The 24,399-nt window shown below is 37.3% G+C and overlaps 1 protein-coding gene across 2 annotated transcripts in view; it reads right to left on the reverse strand.

Annotated features, from left to right (window-relative positions):
* STK39 (serine/threonine kinase 39) overlaps nt 1–24,399 on the reverse strand; it is a 265,729-nt gene that overhangs the window by 23,927 nt on the left and 217,403 nt on the right. For both annotated transcript variants that reach the window (XM_063107085.1, XM_063107077.1), the window contains one exon: nt 21,713–21,781. In XM_063107085.1, coding sequence (XP_062963155.1) covers nt 21,713–21,781 — 69 coding nt within the window. The remainder of the gene's footprint in view (nt 1–21,712; nt 21,782–24,399) is intronic.

Raw genomic sequence — 24,399 nt, forward strand, 5'->3', positions numbered from 1 at the left:
GAGAAGAGCGAAGATGTATATACTCTGCAGCCTTTTTAAACTCTGTGATAACATCACTCTTCTTCATAGAAACCTCTATGGCAGCAGAGAATATATAGAAAAGTTAACTATGGAAGGCTGTAAAGTATTCACGAGAAAAATAAAGATATGCTAATCCTGAGACAAAAAAATAAATCATATTTCTCTTTTTCTTCAATGCATTCTGTTCATGGCTGTCCAATCACTTAATAAAACAGATCATTAAGGAGATAATCCCTGAAATTCTAATCAGGTCCTAGGAATGCAGAAGTAACCCCAGCTGGCTGCAATGCTGATGTTTTCACAAAGACTACTCAGCACTAAACTCAAAGACCAGCCCTGCACTAAACCACCCGAGGAATACTGAAACCTCCAAATAATTCCCGAATAACCATGTCCCTCTGAGTGCCTCTGAATAGGACCTTAATTTTGTTGACTGCTAATGACCACTTGCTGAGCAAGTCCTTGATATGACAGTCCTCATTTTGACTTTGAGAAAATTCTACAAACTAGAATAATGAAATAGTTCAATATAAGTAAAACTATTAATGGTAAATGATAACATACTGAGACTTACATACTCTATGTGTATCAACTTTTAATCCTCACAGACACCCTATGAGGCCAGCACTAGTAGCTGCTCCATTTTACAGAGGACACTGAGGCACAGAGAGGTGAAGCAACCTGCACAGCTTTTGAGGAACCGAGGCAGGATTTGAATGCAGGCAGTTTGGCTCCCCTGTGCTTGTACACACAACCACAGTGCATGCTGCCTCTCAGATATCTCTACCTTTTCAAAACAGGCTGTTACTGCTTTAAGGCTGTACTTAGGACCTGAGAGGCATTACTGGTGCCCCTTATATGTGGAGTCCTCTCCCATATATCAAAGAGCAGATTCCAGTGTGATTTCCATCTCATTTTAAAAGCTGATTTTCCATGGCAAAGCAGTCACGAGGTATACATGAAGATCCCTCTGGGGAACCAAATATTGAACCAAGAGAGGGAGTAAAACACACATCAAAAAGCCCTCCATGTTCTCCAGCATGACCATTTTAGAAAGAATTGGGGCTAACACTTCCCAACAAAAAATACCATCATCTTTCTCATCTTAGTGCCTTTCAGCCAAGATTTTTCAAACACATCAACACTCATGAATCAGACAGCTGGCCCCAGTTAAAGCTCTAAAAAAGTAAAGCTGCTTTGAGGATTATTTTGTTGGTGGTGCTTCTACATCTTTTTTCCTGCTTTAAGAAAAAAAAAATCCTTCATTCTTAGTTGAAGGCTTCATCTTGTTAATATGAGAAAAAAAGTGTTGCTGGAATAGAGGATGGTAATGGAGCTGATTAAGTTTGCATTAAATAACCATTTTAGAAATTTACACATTAATTTCTGGGCCCAGAATGCTCAGCCCCACAGACCAAGAATGAGCACGCTCCCAGCCTACATCGCTTGCTGGTACTTTTCTTCCTCAATACAGACATTCCTTAGTTGGTACAGCTGAGACACTGGGCCAGAAAAGGGTGAGGTGTGTCATCAATGTTCCATCATTCTTCAGCTGCTTCTGGGCTTTAAACCCATTTGCAGTCATCAGAAGAACCATCACCTGGGTCATCTTCTAAGCAATAAAGCAAACAAAACAAAACAAATAACAAACTGTGGTCAATGTGGGACCATACATATGGTTTCTAAAAGTCCAGTGCTTGGTAATAACATCACAGACTTGTTCCTTAAGGTGAAGTGTCATGTAAGTTGTCATCACTAATTAGCTATTCTCAGATGGCATTCCCTCTCCTACCCAGTACACTCCCATCCACTGTCCTCAAAGAACCAGCTGTGCCTGGTTCAGGCATTTCATTTCATTTTTATGCAAGAAAAAAAAAATCAGGATGTTAAATGTTCAACCAATGCTGGAAGAGAGGTGGTAAAACAGACACCTGAAAGGGCCCTGGTGAGGATGGCCAGACAGCAGTGGGTGATGGAGTTAGCAGAGCTGAGCTGAAGGCTTGAACTCTAAGTGCAGAATAATTATTCAACAAATAAAAAAACATTGCATTTGTAAGTTTTCATCCCTATTTACATATCCAGACACAGGAATGTTTTTCTAAAAAAGTAAAAATGAAATTTCACTCAGTCCAATTAAGTGTTATTTAGATTATATACAGGGAATTTTTTTAAACTGCAGGAAATTCTGAACTAAAAAAAATAACCACATCAATCACCTATTAGAAGCACAGCTAAATAAACAGGGTGATAAGCTGTAGAAAAATCATGATCAAAGTTGTCCACCATACCCATAAGAAAACTTATTTTTAAACCTAATGATGGTAGACAAAAATCTCCAGTTGGTGTTAGAAGAGAACTTAACATAAGATATAATGCAAGTCCTAAATGAAAAGAAACAATAGGCTGAAAGCTTAAGAACAAATTAGAAACATGGTTAAACACCAACTAAATGTTATTAGAAACTAAATTAAAAAAAAAAAATTCCTCCCCCAACACATAATTCAATAAGGTGAGAATGCAGCTTATGTCAAAGGATGACGATAATATTTCTTCACCAATCCACCTTATCAAAGATGCAGCTGCTGCCCAAGAGAACAAAAACAGCAGCAGAAAAGACCGCAGTGGCCTGACACTTGATATGCGGGCTCTCATGAGACAAATGAGGGGCCTTGTTCACAACCAAATGACATTTTGGCAAGATTATGCAAAGGATTTATGTCTGGCTGGCTGGAGGTCAGTCAAATATATATATTTTCCATTTCCAAAGTGTTAATCTGCCATAGGTCCACAGTGTGCTGTTCAAACATACATCCAATTCTTACTTTAGCAAAAGCCGAAATTTGGCACTGTTGTATATGAGATATTGGCATTAGGCCTTAATGAGAAATGGAGAGATAAAAGTGATGAATTCATTCTTGCCTGGGTAATGTAGTAAAAAACGACTGCACATCCAGCTTCTGGTTTCTGAGATATAATTCTGGAAGACAGAAACCTCTGAAATGCCAATCCTGCTTAATCTATAAATCTGAACAGAGCAAATGTGGACCCCCAATTTTTGCTAATACATGCCAGTAATTTGATTAAAACACAATAGCAAAAGGAACTCCATACATCTTTATAATAAGTACAATGGTGTATTTTAAGTTAAGTAATTCATTCATTCAACAAATACTTACTGAATGCCTACTAGGTGCCAGTCATTATTCAAGTGTTCTAGGAAACACTGGTTAACCAAGCAGACAAAAATCTGTTTACATGGAGCTTAGTCTTGTAACAAGTGAATTCTGTCTCAACAAGGCACTGAATAACCAGTATTTTCCAAAAATTACATTTTAGTGTTCAAATAGGGCCCACAGTAGCAATGACATATTAGGAACCTGAACCATGGCATGGCATGGTGAAATGGTGCAGAATAACTAGTTTCAATTTTAAGGACAATCCAGATTACCTGGTTGGGGAAAGTAACCAATGCCTGCTATATGCAAATGCTTAGCAGATGCTATAAACACTTTTCAAAGCTTGCTAGTCTGAAAAATCCTACTAATCATAAAAGTGTTATAACGGTCACTACTGACAGAATACATGTGTTTCCTTCCAACTTACCTACTTCCCCAATGATGGGACTTGTCATGACAAACATCTAAATCAGACTAGAAAAGCTAAGCCAAGGAGAGAACAGTACTTTAAGTTGTGTGGCTGGGCTGTGACTGTCATTAATGTTGGAATATCTAGTGTTTGGTTGGTATTTGGAAGGGGCTGGATGGTGACCTAAGAAGTCTGCCTGAAGAGACGTGTAAAGGGACATTAGTTAGAGTTCTAAAACGAGTTGTCTGATGGGTGGAAGAGGTCGTGGAGTGAGGTCCAAATGATAATACTCAAGAGCACTGAGGGGATCTCAGGATGATACTGTAATCATCTTTGAGCCAGAACACCATGCGCTGTTGCTGCTGTTTGATTATCTTGTCATATGAATATGGTATGTAGGTTAATGCTGCAATTTTTCATTTTAGGTGGGGAGAACATACTGAGTTTAGTACTAATGAGCACTATCAAATAAAGTCTTAATAAATGGCCATGGAATCCAGATAAGAGGCAGTATCAGCAGGAGTGACCCTCACAGTGGGTATTATTAGATCAGACCTTGTGGATACACATGACTCTCCCTCCCTCACAGAAAATGGGTTAGGACTGCATGTTCTAATGATCTCATGGTAATCCTTTTCCAAAACTGGACAATTAGGTGCACATAGGATTCTTCTGGTCCATGGTCTTGTCTAAGGATGCTGGTGATTTCCAACAAGTTATCAAGAAGATGGGAATTTTTAAAAAGCCATAGAGTCCTACATCTATAGCCTGATCAGCTGGAATAATCATATTTGTTTTGGGCTTAAGAAAAGATTCATGAGCTATCAATATCTAGGTCTGTGGAGATGACATGCTGTGCATGTAGGAAGAAAACAGGATGGCCCCAGTTAGCACTAATGCACTCTACAGGGATTAGAGACTCAAACGTCTTCAGAGGCCCAGGAGGTAGTATAAATTAGTAGGAGAAGAGAGGGCAGAATTTTTTGCCATTCAGGATTTTATGCCCAATGGTTTTCAGGTCTTCTGGTTTTTCTAAGACAAGCCAGAACTGCATTCTTAGGTCAACTCTCCCACTTTTTAAATGTTGCCAGCTAATTCCAAAATTTTCTTTGCCTAGGTCAAACAAAATACATTTCCAGGCAAGATCCAAGGCCTGGACCACTAGGTCACAATCTCTGCCCTATGTCAAAAACCTGAAGAAACTGGTGGGAACTGGAGTCAGAGCAGAGTAGAGGATGTGGGATGGATTATTGACTAAAATGTGGTTCAGAGGCCTTGCGGTAAAAACTTGAAGCTCAACAGATTCATTTCGGTATGCCGACAGAGGAAAAGAATTCCACAGGCAGAGAGGCACTCAATTAAGAATGCCTAGGTTCATTTCCTCAAGAACCGTGATTAAATTAAGACTTGAGATCGAAAATGTGGGCTGAAGTAATTTAAGAAATCCGTTTTTCACAGTGTGGAATTTATTTTTTAACATATTCAAACAAAAGAAGTCACGGTTTAAAGTCAGGGAAAAGCCTATAATATATAATTACGGTTGAATTTCTGCATACCAAATATAATTAAGAAAATAGAACAAAACAACACAATCAGCCATGAAGCACCAAGTGTACACTAACTATAAAAGAAGGCTTGCCTAAGAAAAATAAACACAGATAGCACACAAAATTTTTAAAAATGCATAAACAACTTGATTTTGCTCTCCTGTCAAGTATGAGACATTCACCAATGAAGGCATATTTTGGTTTCTCCTCTGCTTTTGAAACTGGGCTGTAGGTAGCACATCTCGATGGCACACTTGAAAAGACATCACACTACTGTGGCATAACCTAAGAGCAATGCAATAAATTTTCTGAAGAATCGTCTACACTTAGAAAGTGTTTTATGTAAGGTATTTTAAAAAGATCTAAGTCTATTTAACAAGAGTTTTATGCGGCCTGCAGTGGCCATCGTGGCTGATACCCACAGTCAGTTCATGGGGAGCTCAGCCTCACCCCCACTGGACTCCTTTAGGAATGGACATGAGCCAGTATGGGCCAAAGACAGAAAGGAGAGGCTTGCTGGGGACTTCTAAGAGAGAAACTTTCTTGCTCCTTACTAAGGACCACTAAACATCAGATGTGAATTAGGAAACTCGTAGCACTTTCTGCCACTGGCAGCCCCCGAGGTCTATGAGGGGAATGTGCCTGGGAATGAAATCAATGCTGTGGAGAGCTGGGCTAACAGAAAGACAGACTCCATGTCCTGACTGACGCCGCTGACATGCCAAACTACCCTGACACCTTCCGTTCCTTTCGATTTCCAGTTACATAAGCTAAAGTCTTTTTTTACACAATTATGAACACTGTTTTCTGTTACTCATAGCTTAAGCCACTCTAACAGAAATGCATTTTCTTCTGGAAAATCATTCAAATTCTTCAAAATGCTAAGGTCAAGTAAGAATGTGGTTTTCTGGTAAGCACTGACTGTGTTTACACAAAAACAGAATTAGAAGAAAAGATTCCGTGCATCTTACCTTCTTAACAGTTACATAAAACGCTATCAAATGCTAGAAATGATATGTTCTGTTTTGAAATGAGTGTTAATAGGCTAAAAACAAATGAAATGATTTTTATAACTCAGTCCAAGAGACATTCCTTTGGAGTCTTCCTGAAGGAAACCTTTTTGGGTTTGACCCAACCACTTTCATCTGCCATTCCAGAATAGTCCTATAACAACCAGTGAGCAGTTATAAGCAAATGGCAAGGGAGTCCATGCCAGCACCCAAGACTCTACTAAAAAGTTATAGAATTTTCCATTTTCATGAGGAAAATAAAACCACAGTCTCAAATATTATATGAACTTAACTTGTTCTTAATACACAATTTATCTCTAAGGATTATTATACCATCTATAACCATTTCCCTGCCTTCTAAGAAAAAGTAGTAGTTCACACTAGGTATAGTAAACAATACTCAGTGCAGTTACTAATAAAGAAATAGTAATACTTCTGATATACATATACATATATGTCTCTGTGTGTGCATATATATATCCCTGAATTCCAAATATTTAAATATCATTTCATAGCATTTATTTTTATTGAGATACAAAATACACATAACATAAAATTAACTCTTTCAAAGAGAACAATTCAGTGGCATTCAGTGTAATCAAACTGCTGTGCAACCACCACCTCTATCTAGTTCCGAAACATTTTCATCACTCCAAAAGAAAATCCTGTATCCATAAAGCAGTCACTTCCCATTCCCACCTCCCCCTAGCTCCCAGCAACCACAAATCTGCTTTCTATCTCTTTGGACTTACCTATTAAGGATATTTCATATAAATGGAATCATACAATATGTGACCTTTTGTGTCTGGCTCCTTTTCACTTAGCATAATGTTTTCAAGGTCCATTTCATAGAATCTTAATAAAGTTAAAAATTATGCCAGAAAGAGAGTTGATTTTAGAACTCCCTGGAGAGAAATCTTCAGCACAGCTACAGAGACTCTGTATGGGCCTCCCAAAAGTTAAAGTCTTCAGGTTAATTTTAATTATACAAATAGAAAATAAGAATTAATTGGGTAAATAGCAGCCAGTTGGAAAAACAGTTTAAAAGGGGTTGAGGGGTGGGAAAGAAAGAAAGATACGAAGCAATAATTCTCAATGATGAATGCGTAAGTCTATAGTACTTTACATACTTTTCTATATATTTGAAATATTTCATCATAAAATCATTAAAAAATTGTAAACACAGTAAGTGGCTTTCTTTGTTAATAAGTTCAGAATAAAACAAGGGTATTCATTTCATCCAAAATTCTATTATAGTATTTTCATGAGAAGTCCCCAAGTTCAGCAACCCCCATATCACATGAGGAATGTGGAGTTTGTATACAATAATGGTGGGCATTGCCCATTAGAAGGATGCAGAAAAGCCAGAGAGACATGAGATGGAGGAGGTTTAAGAAACTATCTTGCCACCCAAGAAAGTGCATCAAGAAAAAGAGATAAGGGGAGGCTTTGGCAAATATTTACTTATATATTTGAAAAAGGGATTAGACATGTTCTGCACTGTTTCAGAGAACAGAAATTAAAGGACAATAAATTTAGGCTGAGGATAAAGACCTTCCAAGCAGCAATTCACCAGTGAGCAGATATCTCTCTCAAGAGGAAGCTCTTTGACACTAAAGATTTTGAGAGAGCTACATAACACTCTCCAACTACGTTTTCCTTCCCAGGCCCTCTGTCTGTTGGCAGGGCTGGATTCAGGGCCCAGGCAAAGACAGATACTGGGCTTGCTTTAATATTCTTCTGTCACCATCTAGAAATTCTTACTTTTTGAACAAGAGAATCAGCATTTTCATCTTGCACTGAAGTCCGTAAATTACGAAGCTGGGTCTTATCTATAGGTATAGAAGAAATCTCTTACCCAGTGAAGTTGAGAGCAGTATTTGGTTGGTTAATATAAAAGGCAATTTAAGCAGGGAAACATAAAACCTTGATATATATAAACCTTAAATGTAATGTTTTAACATTTACTGTCCAATCTTATAATGTAGGGCCAAAACCATAAAAATCCTAGATTTTAAAAATGTCTCTATTTTTTTCACAGTATCTTTCCCTTACCTAATTTAACAACAGTTTTTGTTTGTCTTAGTTTGCCTTTACAAGATTTTTTGAAGTATCCCACTCATTTTTTGAAGGAACAACTTACTTTTTGAACTCATATTTTATTAGTTAGTTAAATGATATCATTCTCATGAGAAATAAACCTGCAGAAACAAGTTTGGGAAACTCTTGTTAAACATATAACCTATTCCGTGGGAGCAGGCCTGGGGGATGGGGAGAGACACCAGAGGGTCGTCTCTCACAGATGAGCATCCAGCATGCCCTGGTGCATTTTATAGAGGGAATTTAGAGCACCATTTAAGGCAGTGGGCCACGTTCATGGCGGTTGGCTGTTCCTCTGTGGAAATACTGGGCTTACTGCATTGTCTTCTGCCTTGGGCTGTCCTGCTGCAGCAGCCTATGAGCATGGCCACACTCTCATGGAAGTGTGACCTTGCTTGACATAGGGGTGTGGATTCCCCCAGAAGCTGGTGGACACTCCTGTTGTCAAGTATCAGAGAAAGAGGTGAGTGTCAGGTGAAGGAACTAGAACTCAAAAAGTGAGAGAAAGAGGTAATCACTGGCTGGGGAACTAGAGCTCAGATGGCGAGCCTGAGCAGGACAAGGGAGTCTGCATTCCTCTCAGCTCTCCTCTGAGGTCTAGACTTCAAGACACTGCACATGTACTTGATGGCCCTCCCTGACATAGGAAAGGGCAACTTCAGTTACAGGGAAGCAGGCAGACAACTAAACAAGGAGAGGTCCTTAGAGTAACCTCCAGACTGACTACAAGTAAACTACAGCTTAATGATGGGGACACATTCTCAGAAATGAGTCGTTAGGAGATTCTGTTGTTGTCCTGTGCTGCATAATGACATTTAGGTCAAAGACAGACTGCACATATGATGGTGTTCCCATAAGATGATAATGGAGCTGAAAAATTCCTACGGCCTAGAGACGTCGTAGCTGTCATAACATCACAGCACAACACATTACTCATGTGTTTGTGGTGATGCTGGTAAACAAACCTGCTGCACTGACAGCTTATAGTCTAGGTGTATAGTAGGCTATACCACAGGTTTTTGTAAGTACACTCTGTGATGTTCACACAATGACAAAATCACCCAGGGATGCTTTTCTCAGAATGTAGCCCCATAATTAAGCCATGTGAGCCTGTGTTATGAAAGGGAACAGCAATAGATTTTCCTGTTATCTACAATAGCCACTAGTTGTATGAGCCTGGGCCCTCTGATTATGTTACTAAGTCTCTCTGTGCCTCACTTTCTTCATCTGTTAAATGGGGATTAGAATATCACCACCCCTACAAAGTTATGAAAATTAAATTACAGGTAGGGATTGTGCCTGGCACTCAGCAAGCACTCAGTGAGTGTTAGCTGTAGTTAGCTATTATTCTGCTATAGGGGTAGATGGAAATCATTTAAAAATGCAAGAATTCTAAAGCAGACACCTGGGACAGACGTAATGCGTCAATTGCTTGCTTTCTACACAATTCCTTGGAGTTGATACAAGCAAACAGATATGAGGTTGTTGCAAGGGAGGGGGGAGAGGGAAGAGGGAGGGAGGTTTTGGTAATGGGCCACAATAATTAATCACATTGTATATTGACAAAATAAAATAAGATCAAATATAAATATAAACATATATATATATAAACATATAAACATATATACATATATATATATATATATATATATATATATATATATATATATATATATATATATATATATATATATATAAAAAGATCTGGGCTACCTTTGGGAGGGTCACCCCAAGGGTAAACTAGGCACTCCTCCTCAACATATTTTGCAGTAGGTTTGTTTACATCAGCATCACCACATACACATGAGTGATGCCTTGCACTACGACTTTAAGATGACTGTGATGTCATTAGGCTATAGGAATTTTTCAACTACATTATAATCTTATGAGACCAGCATTGTATAAGCGGTCCATCATTGATGGAAACTCCATTATGCAGCGCATAGCTGTATTAAGTTAATTTTTCTAGTTACCTATTCTTTTCTGAGTGTCTATTTTCATTTTATTATTTTTACACCACTTTCCAGCACTATTTGGGCCACAGCCGTAATGGGAGGAAGTAACTCCCACTGCTAGCATGGAGGTGGCTGAGGCAAATACAGTGAACCTCATGGACTGCAAGTAGGACTACAGTGGTTCAGTCCTGCTTCCCACGTGGAGTTTCTACCTCCACTCTCTGCCAGGGATCTAAGTCTCATTTTATTCTGGGAAACTGCAGGGTTGCTTTATATTCTCTGACTGGTAAGGTTATTTCATAAAAGAAGTCTAGTATTGGATAGGAGGGGAGATGAATTGACTCCAAAATAGAAAGAAAGATCTACCAATTACTGAGTGTCTCTTAGAGGCCAGCCACCACACTAACTTCTTCATATAGTCAAATAATCCTCATCAGACTCTGTCAAGAAGAAATTGTGGACAAGAGAGATGAGCTAACTTCTTGAAGTCACATGTATTAACTGACGGAGCTGGAATCAGAACCCACTTCTGTCTGATTCCAAAGCCTGTGCTCCTTCCCTACAGCACAGGGTCTCTACGTTTGCTTCAGATTCTGAAGGTCTATGAAATAAGATGGGGATACTGTATTTTAAAAGTTAATCACAAAAAGCAGTCTGTCTGGAAAAAAAAAGAAAAAAGAAAAACAGTCTATAATATGGAGAGCCATATGGCCACTCACGAGACATATAAAAATCGATTTTACTAAAATTTACCAATAACTAATCAATCTGAAATCAGTTACTTAAATAGTTATGGGGGATGTCAGTTAATGGAAATTTGAGTTCTGTATAGTAATTTATATGCCATGCATAGAATTACCTCTACTCCACAGAACTTTGGAAAGCTCGTTCCCTTGAAAGAAAGTATTACATAAAGAAAAAAGCTAATTAGAGGGAGAGGTAAAAAAAAAAAAAAAAAAGGAATCACCAGCATTATCAGACAGCTTTGCCAACCTATAAACACTCCAGAAATCACCACTGTGGGAAAACATTGCCCCAGCCCTATGTTCGGTTCACCAGGACAAAGGTTAGCTAAACAAGAACTTATCTTATTGAGCCTGCATTCTGAACATGAGGCCACCTGAATGCCCACTTTAATTTACATAGAGTCTTAGTCCCTGAAATAAAATTCACTAAATTTCACTGCAATTAATAGACTTGAAATGGCAGGTTTGCTTTGGCCAAATGAACATGAATATTTTATATATTCTGTACTCTATTATAATAATAGTTCTATATAATATGTATAGTGCTACCTTAGCCCATACCCTAATTTGTGTGAGAATAAGACAATATTATGAAATGGAAAATATACTTCAGCCTCTTTGGGAATATACATGAAGGCCCTTTGGTTACCAATTAATATAAAGAAAATCCCTGTGATTAACACCAGAGTTTTGCCTTTTCTAGGAATCCTAATTTCCTCTTGATAGAATAATTGGATTCAGAATTACTGGAAGGTATTTCTGAAGTTCTCCTGGTCCCCAAACATTAAATTACAAATCACTTTGCAATGCCCTCAAACATAAATGAATCCAGAATGTTAAAATATCATTTCAGCTTTTCTTTCTCAAGTCCTCCAGGGCTATTTTCCTGTCCTCTGTGGTTCCCACTCAACTCAGTCAAATGGGAATCAGTTTCAGGCAGCAAAGGGATCTAAGCTATAGTGAGCTGTATATTTAGATTCTCTGCAGAATGAAATGAGTCTAACAGAAAGCATTTATTTGCCTTCTTTGACAGCAAAAAGGCAAGAAAGGCACAAGATTTACACGTTATCTGCATAGGGACTCAATCAAAACTGAACTAGGATTTAGTTTTCAGAAGTCATTATGGCTAATGGCTATTTACAAGGTCCTTCATGATCTGGAGCCTGCCTCTACCCCAGCCTTATTTCATATCATTCTCTCCTCATTCACCTGTTCTGGCCACACTGGTCATCTTTCACAAAGTCCATTATCTGTGCATATGCCCAGTATGGAGAGGCTTAATCTAAGACTTCACTCAGATGTCTCTCACAGAGGGGCTTCCCCTGCTCTTGAATCTAAATGAGGATCCCCTGTCTATTATTGTCCGTCTTTGTAGCACATAGTTTTTCCTTCAGAGCACTTCTCACAATTTTTAATCTCACTGACACCTCTGTACTGACTTAACCAATGTCTGCCTCTCGTGTTAGACTACAAGTTTCATGAGGGCAAAAACCTTGTCTGTATTGTTCACCAAATACACCCAGCACACAGTAGATTAAATGCTTTATTCATTGAATGAAGTACAGCAGCTTCAGGCCTGGATGACAAAGTGTGGTAGAAGGCCCTTCTCCTCCCTTCTGCTTGGATGCAGCATCACTCTGGCCCAATAACAAAAAGCGCCCTGCAACCTTCTGGAAGCAGCTCTCCTGTTGTGGCACTGGGGCCCTCCCTCAAGCAGTCTGATGACACTGGTGAGGCTTTTTCAAGCAGTCACTTGGGCAGGGGACAAGTGGTAGCCAATGAGACTACCGCATGGTCACCAGCACTGACAAAGTCTTGTGAGGACCTCTAGGACACATCTCTTTGAAGACTCCAGTAATATCCCAGGGGAGTATCTATTATGATTGGCTAAGAACTATTTAGTCTGCAGACATTTGAATTGCATTGTTATTTCAGATTATGCCTAGAAGAGTAAGCTGTTATATTAAATTATTGCTAATTAAATATATAAAACCACTGTTCAGAGTTAAGTGTAGAGTCCTATATTTTTTACATAAAAAAAAATCCACCCTGAAAAACATCAAAAATTAATTTCTCACACCCATTCCTTACCTAATAAAAACTGTCATGAACACTAAAGAAAAAAGCCAACTTTTTTTCTTTTTTAAAGAAACTCTGAGAGTGCCAGCAAGCATACTGTGCCAGAGGCTAAGAAGCCCATTAGTCAGAATAATCTATAGCATTTTCATGCTTCCCAAGAGTAATGCTGTCCAAATCATGTCCTGTAGCCTGTGTTCTACTTTTCTATTAGACACTAAGTTCCCATTGTATGTCATTCTCACCTTACTCAGTACCACTAACAAATACAAGAATTAGAAGCAAAGCAGTAAGAAGGATTTGTGAGGAATTAATAGTCCACCCATAGGGAAGGAAAGCCAGGCTACTGCCTAAGGAATTCTGATGTCCTTTCCTGTCCTTCTGACCACAGAAAGACAAGAAAGTGCAGAGATGTAACAACAGAACCCATCCAACCAATGAAGAAATGAGTCATGAGCATATTGGGTTTCTAAAGACCCAGCCAATAATCACAAAATGGTAAGAAGTTTTGGAATCTGTTATAAATTAGCCCTTTGAAGGGTCTGTTACTGAAAAGATACTTTGAAACTGAGGTCCTCATTTCGAGTAACAAACCTCTCATGGCTGACCAAGTTTCTTAAGATAGAGGCGAAGGCATTCTATTAAGAAATTAGGCCAAAATAAATAAATAAATAACTTAAAATCTGCTTAGCCTAATGGACAGTTAGCTAGCTCCTACTTTGCTTTCTGCCATATGTACTTTGGTCAGAAGGGTGAAGAACCAGGCCCATTAGTTTGCACCCATGGCTATTTCAATGCTTTCTTGATGATGAATTCCTGCTGGATGGTTCTGTGGCTAATCAAACCTGGCATCCTGCAGGAAAACCTGTATTTATGGAACAGTTACCATAGGTTATGCAGTACAGTGGGTGCTTGTAAAAAAAAAACATTAACTCAAGAACCAAACTGGGCATAAACGTTGATGATACAATGGAGAAAGTATAAACCTGACGACAAGGACAAGTTTCTCAGTCTATCAGAAGGTGACAAATTAAGATCTCTCCTTGTCTTAAAATGAATCTGGGGTAAAAAGCATTGTTACACAACCTTTTGGGTGCTAAATGTAAGTAGTGCAGAATGAAGAATTAGGTTTTCTTAGAGGTGGCAAGAAGATCCTATTTGTTTAAAAAAAATGGTAACCAAATACAATATGAAGGATCAAATTTAAGATTATAATTAGAGACAAAATAGCAATAATAAACCCACACTGGGTCAAAAATGTTGACCTAATTTTCTTTCTTGGCTCTTAAAATTTTTGACTGTGTAAACAAGCAGCTCTATTTCCTGTTATATAAGAAATTACTAAGAGGCAGTGATTTCTCTTTTATCTCCACCAATGGAGTAAAAGAACAGCAGCAAGATTTCGTTTTGGATTGGGAGACCTGCCTGTCAGGTATTCAACAAGCACAACTGGACACCCACTTTTATCTAGAATATTGTACTATTGATGGAACAGTTAAAATTAACGTAGGCCCAGAGATTTCTGAAGTGGATAACACACACAAACACACACTCACAATGACTTCAGCCAAAGACAGATTAGTCTACTAATGGAGTAGACTATTCGACAAAGAGTCATTTAATTTAAATCCTACATACTTGGTAGTGTTAGAAAAATGTATATTATCACAAAGACTAGGTTTCCTGTACCAAAGTATACCTACTTTACTTCCACCAGAAAGGCATTCTTGTCAGAAGCAGGGACTAGTAATAGGAGGCTTACTGTAATTCAATAGTCAGAAAATTTGACTGGATTGAATATAAAATCTTCAAGCTTATCTGATACTAGAGTTAAAAGACAGAGTAACACAAATTTAAAAAGGACAATGTAAAATAATTGAAAAAAAGCAAGAATCTACTGACTTATATCTAAAACTAATCTGCTAGCAAGGTCTTGTTTCACTTAAGAAAAATTAAGTACAGATCTTAACAGGACTCTATCTGTACCAGTGGTTTTAAAAAAGATACAGAACTCCTAACTACATAAAAAGTAACAAAGTTAATTAGAAAATCAGAGCTTACAGTGTGGTGTACTGCTGTACTGATTCATAATCATGTAATACAGGAACTGGGAACATCTTTGGGGAAACTACAGATGATATATTATGCTAGAACTTCCTAGAAATAAGATTTGCCCACATTTTGAAAAGTAGTTTTGAATCACACCCCCTCACTCCTCCCTGTCTTTGAATCAGAAGTTCTTTATAAAGGTAAGTCTGCCAACCCTTAAGTGGATAGCTGATCATTTTATTCTAGAATTTGCAGATAGGTAAGCACAGGGAGTTGCTGGTCTGACAGAGGATTCAATCACATGAATAGGTGTCACAGCTTATATTCTGACTTAGTTTATTAGGAACACTTTTTCTGTCTAATTTCTTTGAATTTTGGGCAGGGGACTATTGTCACCAGATAATAAAAATGATAGTCTCTTAAAGCAAGAATTCTGTACATTTTACTTGAGTCTGTCATTCTATCGTAATTAAACGAACTTTAAAAAAAAACGAACCCTTAGGTCTGTGACCAAGTTAATGCTGAATCTGTGTGGTGTGCATGGACGTGTGCATGTGAGCTCTGTCTGCACTTTATTCGGGCCTGGTTCCAAGCACTCTACAGAGCAAACAGTTCTTCGGATATTGAAACGTTGGGATTCTGCCACCTCTCCAAAGAGTTCAATTGCTGAATATTTTAATTCATCTGGAAATGGCAGTCATTCATCTGAACGGAATTAGAATCATTATTCCATAGGCATGGTACTTCTATGTTAGACCGCCCAGCCTATCACTTGTAAATTTTAAAAATAATTTTTGTATACCAATTTTTAATATTAATGTCATATTTTCCTATTTAGGAAATAAATACTACAATAAAGATTTTTCTTAACGATATTTGGGAAACCAGGGGCAATGAGCTAAAATCAAATTGGCAGTGTTATCTTTTTGAAAATGGAAAACCTGTACCATATTTAATTGTTCAACATCTATTTCCAGTAAAAATATACAAGGAAAGTAAGCAGCACAGGACTCCCAAAGCACTTATAGTCCCGAATTCACTAGAGTATTAAAATTAACATACAGACAACTTTTAATCAGGAATCACTAGACTGAATTTACTGACATCACTCAACTAACTCCAAACCTGTCTAAACCCAGAAAAGGCTTAAGGGTTTATTATCCTTTATTATCTGTCATCGTTTTAAAATCACAGTACAGTTGTGTCATGAAGACACTATTTTGTTAATGATTTTCTTCTTCACTGAATTTCAACGTCAGTCAACACTGCAGCATAATCACTGAACTGAATATAAGATGGAATATGTTCACTCTTCTCCAAGAATTTCATTGTAAAAGGGCACTGCTGCTCAATAAATCCCAGATCACTCATAACAGACTTAAATATCCCTGACTATCACTGAGGAAACAGAGCACTTCACACATTTAACCATATGCTCACGAATGAGCAAAGATTCTGTTGTTCCCATACTTTGGAGCCAAAAGATACTTTGCCATTATAGAGAAAAACAAAAGCTGAAGGCCACCTGGAGGATCTACTGCACCCTGAGAAGCAATATTAGTTTTAATAAAAACTGTAAGTACTCATTACAGTAAAAATTTATGCCAATGAGGCTCTTCCACATATGCAGCATCTGCACCATTCATACACACAAACACACAATATTAGAAAGTTAACTGGCATGGTTTTAAAATAGACTCCTAAAGGGAGAGAATCACGTAAGAGAGAAAACAAAGGAGATTAGTGAAATTTGAAAGAAGACACAGATGATAAAAGGAGCTAAAACAGTCAGCAATGATTACTGTAAGCAGAAACTAAACAGTTGACCATAAAATTCTAGTGTGTATAAGAATCAGCTGGGATGCTTGTTAAAAATGCAGATTTCTACACTCTATGCCCATGACTCCTGATGCTGTACCTCTAGGCTGGAACCCAGAAATGTACATTTTTAATAAGCACCTCAGATAAGAATCTGATGCAGACATCTCACCAGTCCATATTTTGAGAAACATGTAATCTCAGCAAGTGCTAGAGGACAGAAGGCTCTCTAGACCAACCATATTTCCTTCCCAAGAGACAGGACTCAAAAGTCATGTGATAAGTGAATTACTAAGAGAGAAAGAAAGGGAAGAAGAGAAATGAGAGAGAGAGAGAAAAAAAATCAATCATGGGAATTACTCTTTAGATTTTAGAGGCTGTAATAACATTTGCATCTTCTAAATCATCAATTCACACACTAATACAGTATCATATTTTCCAAATGGAATAAAATGTGTTCATTCATCCAATATATTTATTAAGTGCTTATGCGTGGCAAGGATGGTAGAGATTCAGTAACACAGAAGGCAGCACTTGCCCCAAGTCACCTTCAACCTCCACACAAGAAAACAAGCACTGGGAAGTACAGCAGATGAAAGCCACATGATAAAAATACATTCTGTGGCATTCAGGACAAAGTAAAGCTGTCTCCCAGATTGTGGAAGGCAGCAGAGGAGGCATCATGGAGGTAACATGTATGGTGAGTCTTCATGTACAGGAAAAGAACATCTGAGGGGCATGAACCTGGACCTATTGATCCAAAAGTCCACTGGGCGAGCTAATAAGAACAAACATAACTAAAATGTAAGCTTTATTTTCAGTGACAACTAGTCAGCGAGGCTCAAAATCTATCCAAGGAAAATTGTACAAATGAATGCAGAAACACAGCTCCCTTCTCAGGAAACACAAATTCCAACATCTGGTTCTAAATTCTACTTCAAGGTAATAGACATATGTTGCTACAAAGTCAGGATGGGGTAGTAAAAAAAAAAACCAGCAAAGAGCAGTCAGTGGCACATCTCCAGCAGGCAGCTGCCATGAAGCTTCCTCTCCTACGTACTCTCACGGTCAAACCCTAGCCTCTGTTCTCAGGCCTTGCAGACTGAAGTCCAGCAGTTCTGTAAGGAGCTGCTGGGCAGCCATGCAATCACCTGGCTTAACACACTCATCTGTGTTCCTTCTTCTATGCTGAGGTTCTAAAACTCATTAAACTCATGCCTCATGAATCTCATGCTTCATAGACCTGAACAGAATTGAAAACTTTTGTCTTCTTTTGTACATATGAATTTTGTTTTTTGTTTTTTCCCTCTATGGTTCTACTGCTGAGAAAACTTTCTAACTGGCTGCTTTTTAACCAGGAGGCAAAGGAAACAAGGAGTTTCTCTGCTGTCATGAGCAGTCACCCTTGGGAATCCTCTTTGAGACAAGTGGAATGGGGACTCAGATATGATCTATTTTCATCTATCAGCCAACCCAGCCAGGCGAAATAAGCAAATTTATACACACATATCCTCTAGTTTTTTATCTTGCAAGCTTATTTTTTTAAAACTAACACGCACCCAGGAGGCCTTACCAATCTCATCAATGTCTACTTATAAATGGTCTAAAAATGTTTCAGGTTTCTTGCCTAAGGTTGAATTTATGCACAACTGAAGTGGGTTATAATTTCAGTCTACAAACAGTGCATTTAATCTCTGCATTGCTCTGCTTCTGCACAAAAATAATCACTCCATGTCATCATACTGGCCCTTCTTCAATTCAAATTCTGCTTTGCAAGGTTTGCACACTAAAGGCAGATTACCCTGAAGCCAGGTATTGAAGACTGCTTGTACCTTATGTTTGCTATATTAGAGTAAAAGTCATAACATTCATTGCCCCATAATACATGCTACTGCTTTTTGTCAGCTTCTTTATGCCACCACAATCATTTACTCCAATTCAAAAGAAAATGCCAATGGGAAAAAACCAGATTTTTAATCTATTTAAATGTTAGCTATTTTATTTTACAGCAGCTGAAAAAATACATAAGAAATCATTCAAATCTCTACATGACTTGTACTATTTTTTGCACCACCTTAAGTGAGCTTATTTCATATTTGCAAATGCCACTTCAATTTTTCAATCTTGAAAGATTCTTAAAACACTAGAATCCTAAACTGAAACTATCTTTTGTTTCAAAAATAAACATTACAAGATATTTGTATATTTCAGAAGAAATTTGTTAAAGATATCAGATAAAAACCGTATACAGAGTGTCAGGGTCAGAGTTAAGCTCTGGACTTGGAGTTAAAAAGATCCAAGTTCAAGGACCACTACAAGTTACAAAACTCTAGATGCTTCTTTTGAACTCAGTTTTTCATCCCTAAAATAGTGATTAACAACAACCTGTCCTCTCTTCCTTTACAGAATGGATGTTAAGATCAAATTAAATATACAAGTGTTGTCTGTATGCTCTTAGGTGTGACATCCATGTAAGGCATTTTTAGTGCAGCTGTACAAGAAAGAGTTACATGTCTGTTCTTACTCCAGCACTCCACCTATAGAAATACTTTAGCTCCAAAAAGAGTAAAAAGGCAAAATGAAGATTTTTAGAATAAGTAATTAAGGCATAGAAAAATAGAAGCTTGTGTAGACTGTATTCAAAACACACTCAATAAGTTGTACATAAAGTCTGCCATAATTTCCTCCTCTTCAAAATTCAACAACAATAAAAACACCCCTCTACTTTAGATTCAGCTGAGTCTGGTACAAATAAAAGAAGTACACTAAAGTTGATTGCAGGCCTGAATGAAGCAAGACCATTCTTTAAAAAGATGTGACCTAACACCTTTGCATGGATCTCTTTTGTTCTCAACCACCTTCCAGGATCAACTCAAATCAGAAGACAATCTGATCCTTGACTTCTTGCCCAGTAGGAGACATTAGTAGTTGTTTAATAAAAGTTTTTGTTTTATTATTTTCATTCTTAATTTTAATTCTGGCTGATTAGTATATGGACCATAGTTCTCTTTAAGGAAAACGTACCTGTAGGATATCCTGATTTAGCCATTAACTGTTCTCATTATTTCTTCAGATAAACTAAGATACAAAGATACATGCTTATTTTTTCTAATGAGAATGAGTGTGTCCACCTTTATCAAGGAATTGTAACTCTGAAATGAAATTTAAATTAGACACCAAAGTTAAGCTGACCTTTATCCTCAGCCTTTCCTCTCACATTTCATCAGAAAACTTGGGTAAGAACTTAGCTTGCCAAGAGATCTTACAAGATTCAGGAAAGTGTGAAAGACAGGATACAAAAGGAGGCATGTGCACATGAACACACACACACAAATAAATGTATGCATATGCGTCACTTTCCATTAAAATATGTCTATATCTCCACATTTATGCACCACTTGGCAAAAGAATCAGAGCTTCTTTGTGAAATCAATGTGTACACTTCACGTATAATTAATAGGAAAAAGAGGTTATTTTTTTCTAATTGCAAGGCATCTTTGTACCTCTGCATTTATGACACCATTTCTATGTAAATAACATATTAGATAAAAATTCTTTACTGAAAATTCTAATCTCCTGTGATATACCCAGTTACTCTTATTTAAATAAAGTAATTCACTTTATAATAATTCACATTACAGAGTTTCTAAGAATAAATTATCCTGATAGGTGTGTGTATCTACCTCAAACTCCCTCTCAGTCATACACTCCAGCAGCATTATTGGGGAAGCACTTATTTTGAATAAAGTGATTTTTTTAAATTAAAACATATCATCTAAGAAGAGCATGTCATTTCAAGCATCAGTTTTGATATGAATATTTTTAAAGAAAGTTTTATCATAATACTCATTCCCCTAACTAATAAATTATTATAATCAACAATGTAATTAACATAATGCCATAATTAACATTAATATGTTAAATAATCTTGATTACTTAGGGTCATCATTATGAATATACAGTAACAGACCACATAATAAAATCTCTGTAAACTCAGAATTTGCTGAGGAGCATGGAGCTATTTGTCCTCACCCAGGATAGAACCAGGCTATGTGTTTGACACATTTTTTAGTTGACTGTGTCTGCCTCTTTGAGCTCTTCAGCCTCCTCTGCCTTGGCAGGAGGTCCACCAGTCATTGCTTCCTCCAATAAGCACGCCCAAGTCTAGATGGCTCCCTATCTCCATGCAGCTATTGTTTGATTCTAAAAGCAGTAGAAGGACGCATGGTTTCAAAGTGAAGTGGCTCTGCCCAATCCAGCTGCATGACTCTCAATAAATCACTGAACCTCTTTGGGAATTTGTTTCCTTATCTATAAAATGAAAGAACTGGCCTGAATGATCTTTAAGGTCCCATTTAACCTTAAGACTTTATAATAAATATTGGTCTGGCTGGGAAAACTAACATCTAAGTCTATTAGAACTATACCCAAAGAAAGAATAGAGAAACTTCTGAGAAAGGTCCTTAGAGGTTCCCGTATTTTGATGCATGGAATTTATGGCTTCTTATTTTTGCTACATCATGGACTTTTGGGTTCTACTTCTGAGTTGTTTTATTTCCAGTTAAGTGAGGTTCCTCACTGGATAAATCATGTTCAGATAAATGGGACAGAATTACATTAAGAGCTTTGGAAAAAGAAAAATATGATTATTAAATGTTCTTTCACATATAAGATAAAATTCAAGAAGAATTTTTCAAAAATCCGTACAGTAAATTATTCCTCCATGATTTAGAAACTTTTGTTTCTAAATACATTTCCATTTGATATATTAACAAAACAATACTGCATGCTAAAAAACAATTTACCTATAACTACATCATGACCATCAACCAAGCCAGCAGAGAAGAGTTCCTGAGATACACCATCTGCCGTATCTGTCCAAATGTGAAATGAATATGTATTAGTAACCATAAAAATCAACAATTTAGTACAATGTAAATTATGTATTTACTAAAGTCACCCACATGAGTTTTAATTTGACATTTCAGATTCTATCAGCAGAAAGAAATCAGAAGCAACACAAAATATATTTTGCCATGTGCAATTTACATCATGCTATTTTTTTCAACAAAAGTTACATAATTTTTTTTTTCACTTTTGATAAACCAAAAAACTTTTGCCTTATGGTTACTATCTGAATTAATCCTCAACTGCACCTCTGGAAGTTATAACTGTTCCCTATGACACTGCTTTTCTTTCTTGCCAAGGTCAATTCCAGCTGTCATCAATCCCTTTCTATCATTAGTAGCTACTGAGTCAGAATTTATGGCAAAGGTTGAATGGGTAGCATCTGATACAACCTTATATTTGGTACAAACAGCCTACGAGCTTGTTGGACTATTAGGATGAGCTATTTAAATTTACACTATTAAGAAACTCCTTTAACATGACATCAATCATCTGATAGCAACAGATTCATTCTCTTAGAAAATGTGGTTGAATAAAACAATATAATCCTCAATGATAAGTGACAGGAGTTAGCAGTCTCTTAAGGATGGCACTGAACAGGCTGTGGAAAGTGAATACAGCTGAAATTACTTAATTGAAAGGTTATGAATGAACATGATAACATGTTATCTTCTATTTGAAGACTTTGTAAAAAGAAATTGATAAATTGCAATGTGTTCAAAAGAACCATTATAAACCCCTATGTTTTTACAATGGTGATGACTTGGTTCCCCACGTCCTTCCAATATTCTCACAAACACTCAGAACTGTAGCTGGGTAAGAAGAAACCAGCTTGGCAGCCTATAACAATCTAGACAGAGGTTTGACATAAGTGTCTTCCAGTCAGGGAGCACCTGAAAGTATAGCTGCTGAATCAAACACATACCTTAACTGAATTGCAGTTTGTCATGACAAAAGCTGCTCTCAACATAAACTGAGTCTCCTTACTTAACCTGTGCTTTGGACATGGTGACTATGTGAGAGGGCATGTGTGTGCATGCGTGCTGGAGGTACTTTTGTCTTTCACAGTTCTTAGGCTTTAAAGTGCTTAGCCAGTGTCTGACACATAGTAATCACTCGATAAATGGCAACTGTAATGATGATGCTGCAGCCAAGTATCATTCGAAACACACCTTACACTCTTGTGCACTCTTTTTCTCCCTTTCACTCATGGCCCTATTTCCTATATCTCAAAAAAAAAAAAAAAAAAAAATCTAGAGACCCTATGTATATTCTTTATGCTTACAGAGAATATGGTATTCTACTATTTTACTGATTCCATTTCATCATGAAATCATAATAAAATGGTATAAAATGAAGTAAATGGGCAAAGGAATATATAGGAATCTTACTAAACTGTGAAATTCCACATAAGGTAAGCTTTTCTGGGGCTTGTCCTTTATGCCAAGTACAAACACACCTTACAAAAGTCTCTTTGTGATAAAATGATCTCATATCATGGAAGCTAAGATAGCATAATGGCAGGTTCTACTCTGAATGTGATTTGGCTTTCTGAAGCTGCTAGAACATTCATGCTCATAATCCCCATCTTCCTGGATGCCACCCAAATCTTCAGGAAAAAAAGCATTCTTAAAGTGCATAACATCTAGTGAGTGCTGGGCATACAGTAAGCAGTTACTATATTTCCATTGATTGATTATCTGTGAAAGAATTTAGATGTGTTAGCATGATCTCTAAAGTATCAATATGATCTTTATGATTTTTATATGATCTTTATATCATCAAAATGGAATAATCAAACAAAGCCACATTGAAGGCCAGCACTAAAATAGTACCAAAGTGATTGACATTCCCAAATGATTAAAGTGTACAGCATGTCCTACTCTTTTCAGGACTCCTGGCACCAGATAAGTCATTTTCAAAGGGTAAATGAGTAATGCTCACTGGCTAAAAGGGAAAATGTTGCCCTTAAGTGGTCATTTGGTACGCATGTACGATATCAGTAATAGTTTAGAACAGAAATGTGAAATAAATGTAATTTCATGTGTTGTTAGTAATCTATTTTTCTTTAAGGTGTTTAACATTCCTGATGTCTAAACAGGTTAAATAATTGTATATTAATGTCTGGTTTCCAGAGCACACAGCAACACATTAAACACAAATGGCTTGTCCTCAAATGAGGCAGAGAATATTTCATGTCTTCATGTTACATATTTTATGCCATATATACTCAGTCATGTGTACATACAGCATAAAAAACATGGTGCACATGCCATGTGCACACAGAGATGTACCACAGACAATGTGTGAAATACAGACGACATCAGTCATCACAGAGGTACGGTGATATATACATAGTGCTTCTATTAGTAACAGGCCTGTGCTCAGCTGCCCAGCAAAGGCCAGCTATCACAAGGAAGCAAGTGCTACAGTTTCTGTCCAGGCAACAAAAGCAGAGACTCTTAATCTAACCATGGCAAATGAGGCTGACAAAGCCAGGGCAAATGGCCCAGTAATGCTGACAGGGCCGTCCTCTCTGCAAAAATCCTTAACCCAGAAATTCATTTCTTTGTTACTGCTCAAA

The sequence above is a fragment of the Cynocephalus volans genome, chromosome 1 (assembly GCF_027409185.1).
Source record: "Cynocephalus volans isolate mCynVol1 chromosome 1, mCynVol1.pri, whole genome shotgun sequence".
Taxonomy (NCBI): Eukaryota; Metazoa; Chordata; class Mammalia; order Dermoptera; family Cynocephalidae; genus Cynocephalus; species Cynocephalus volans.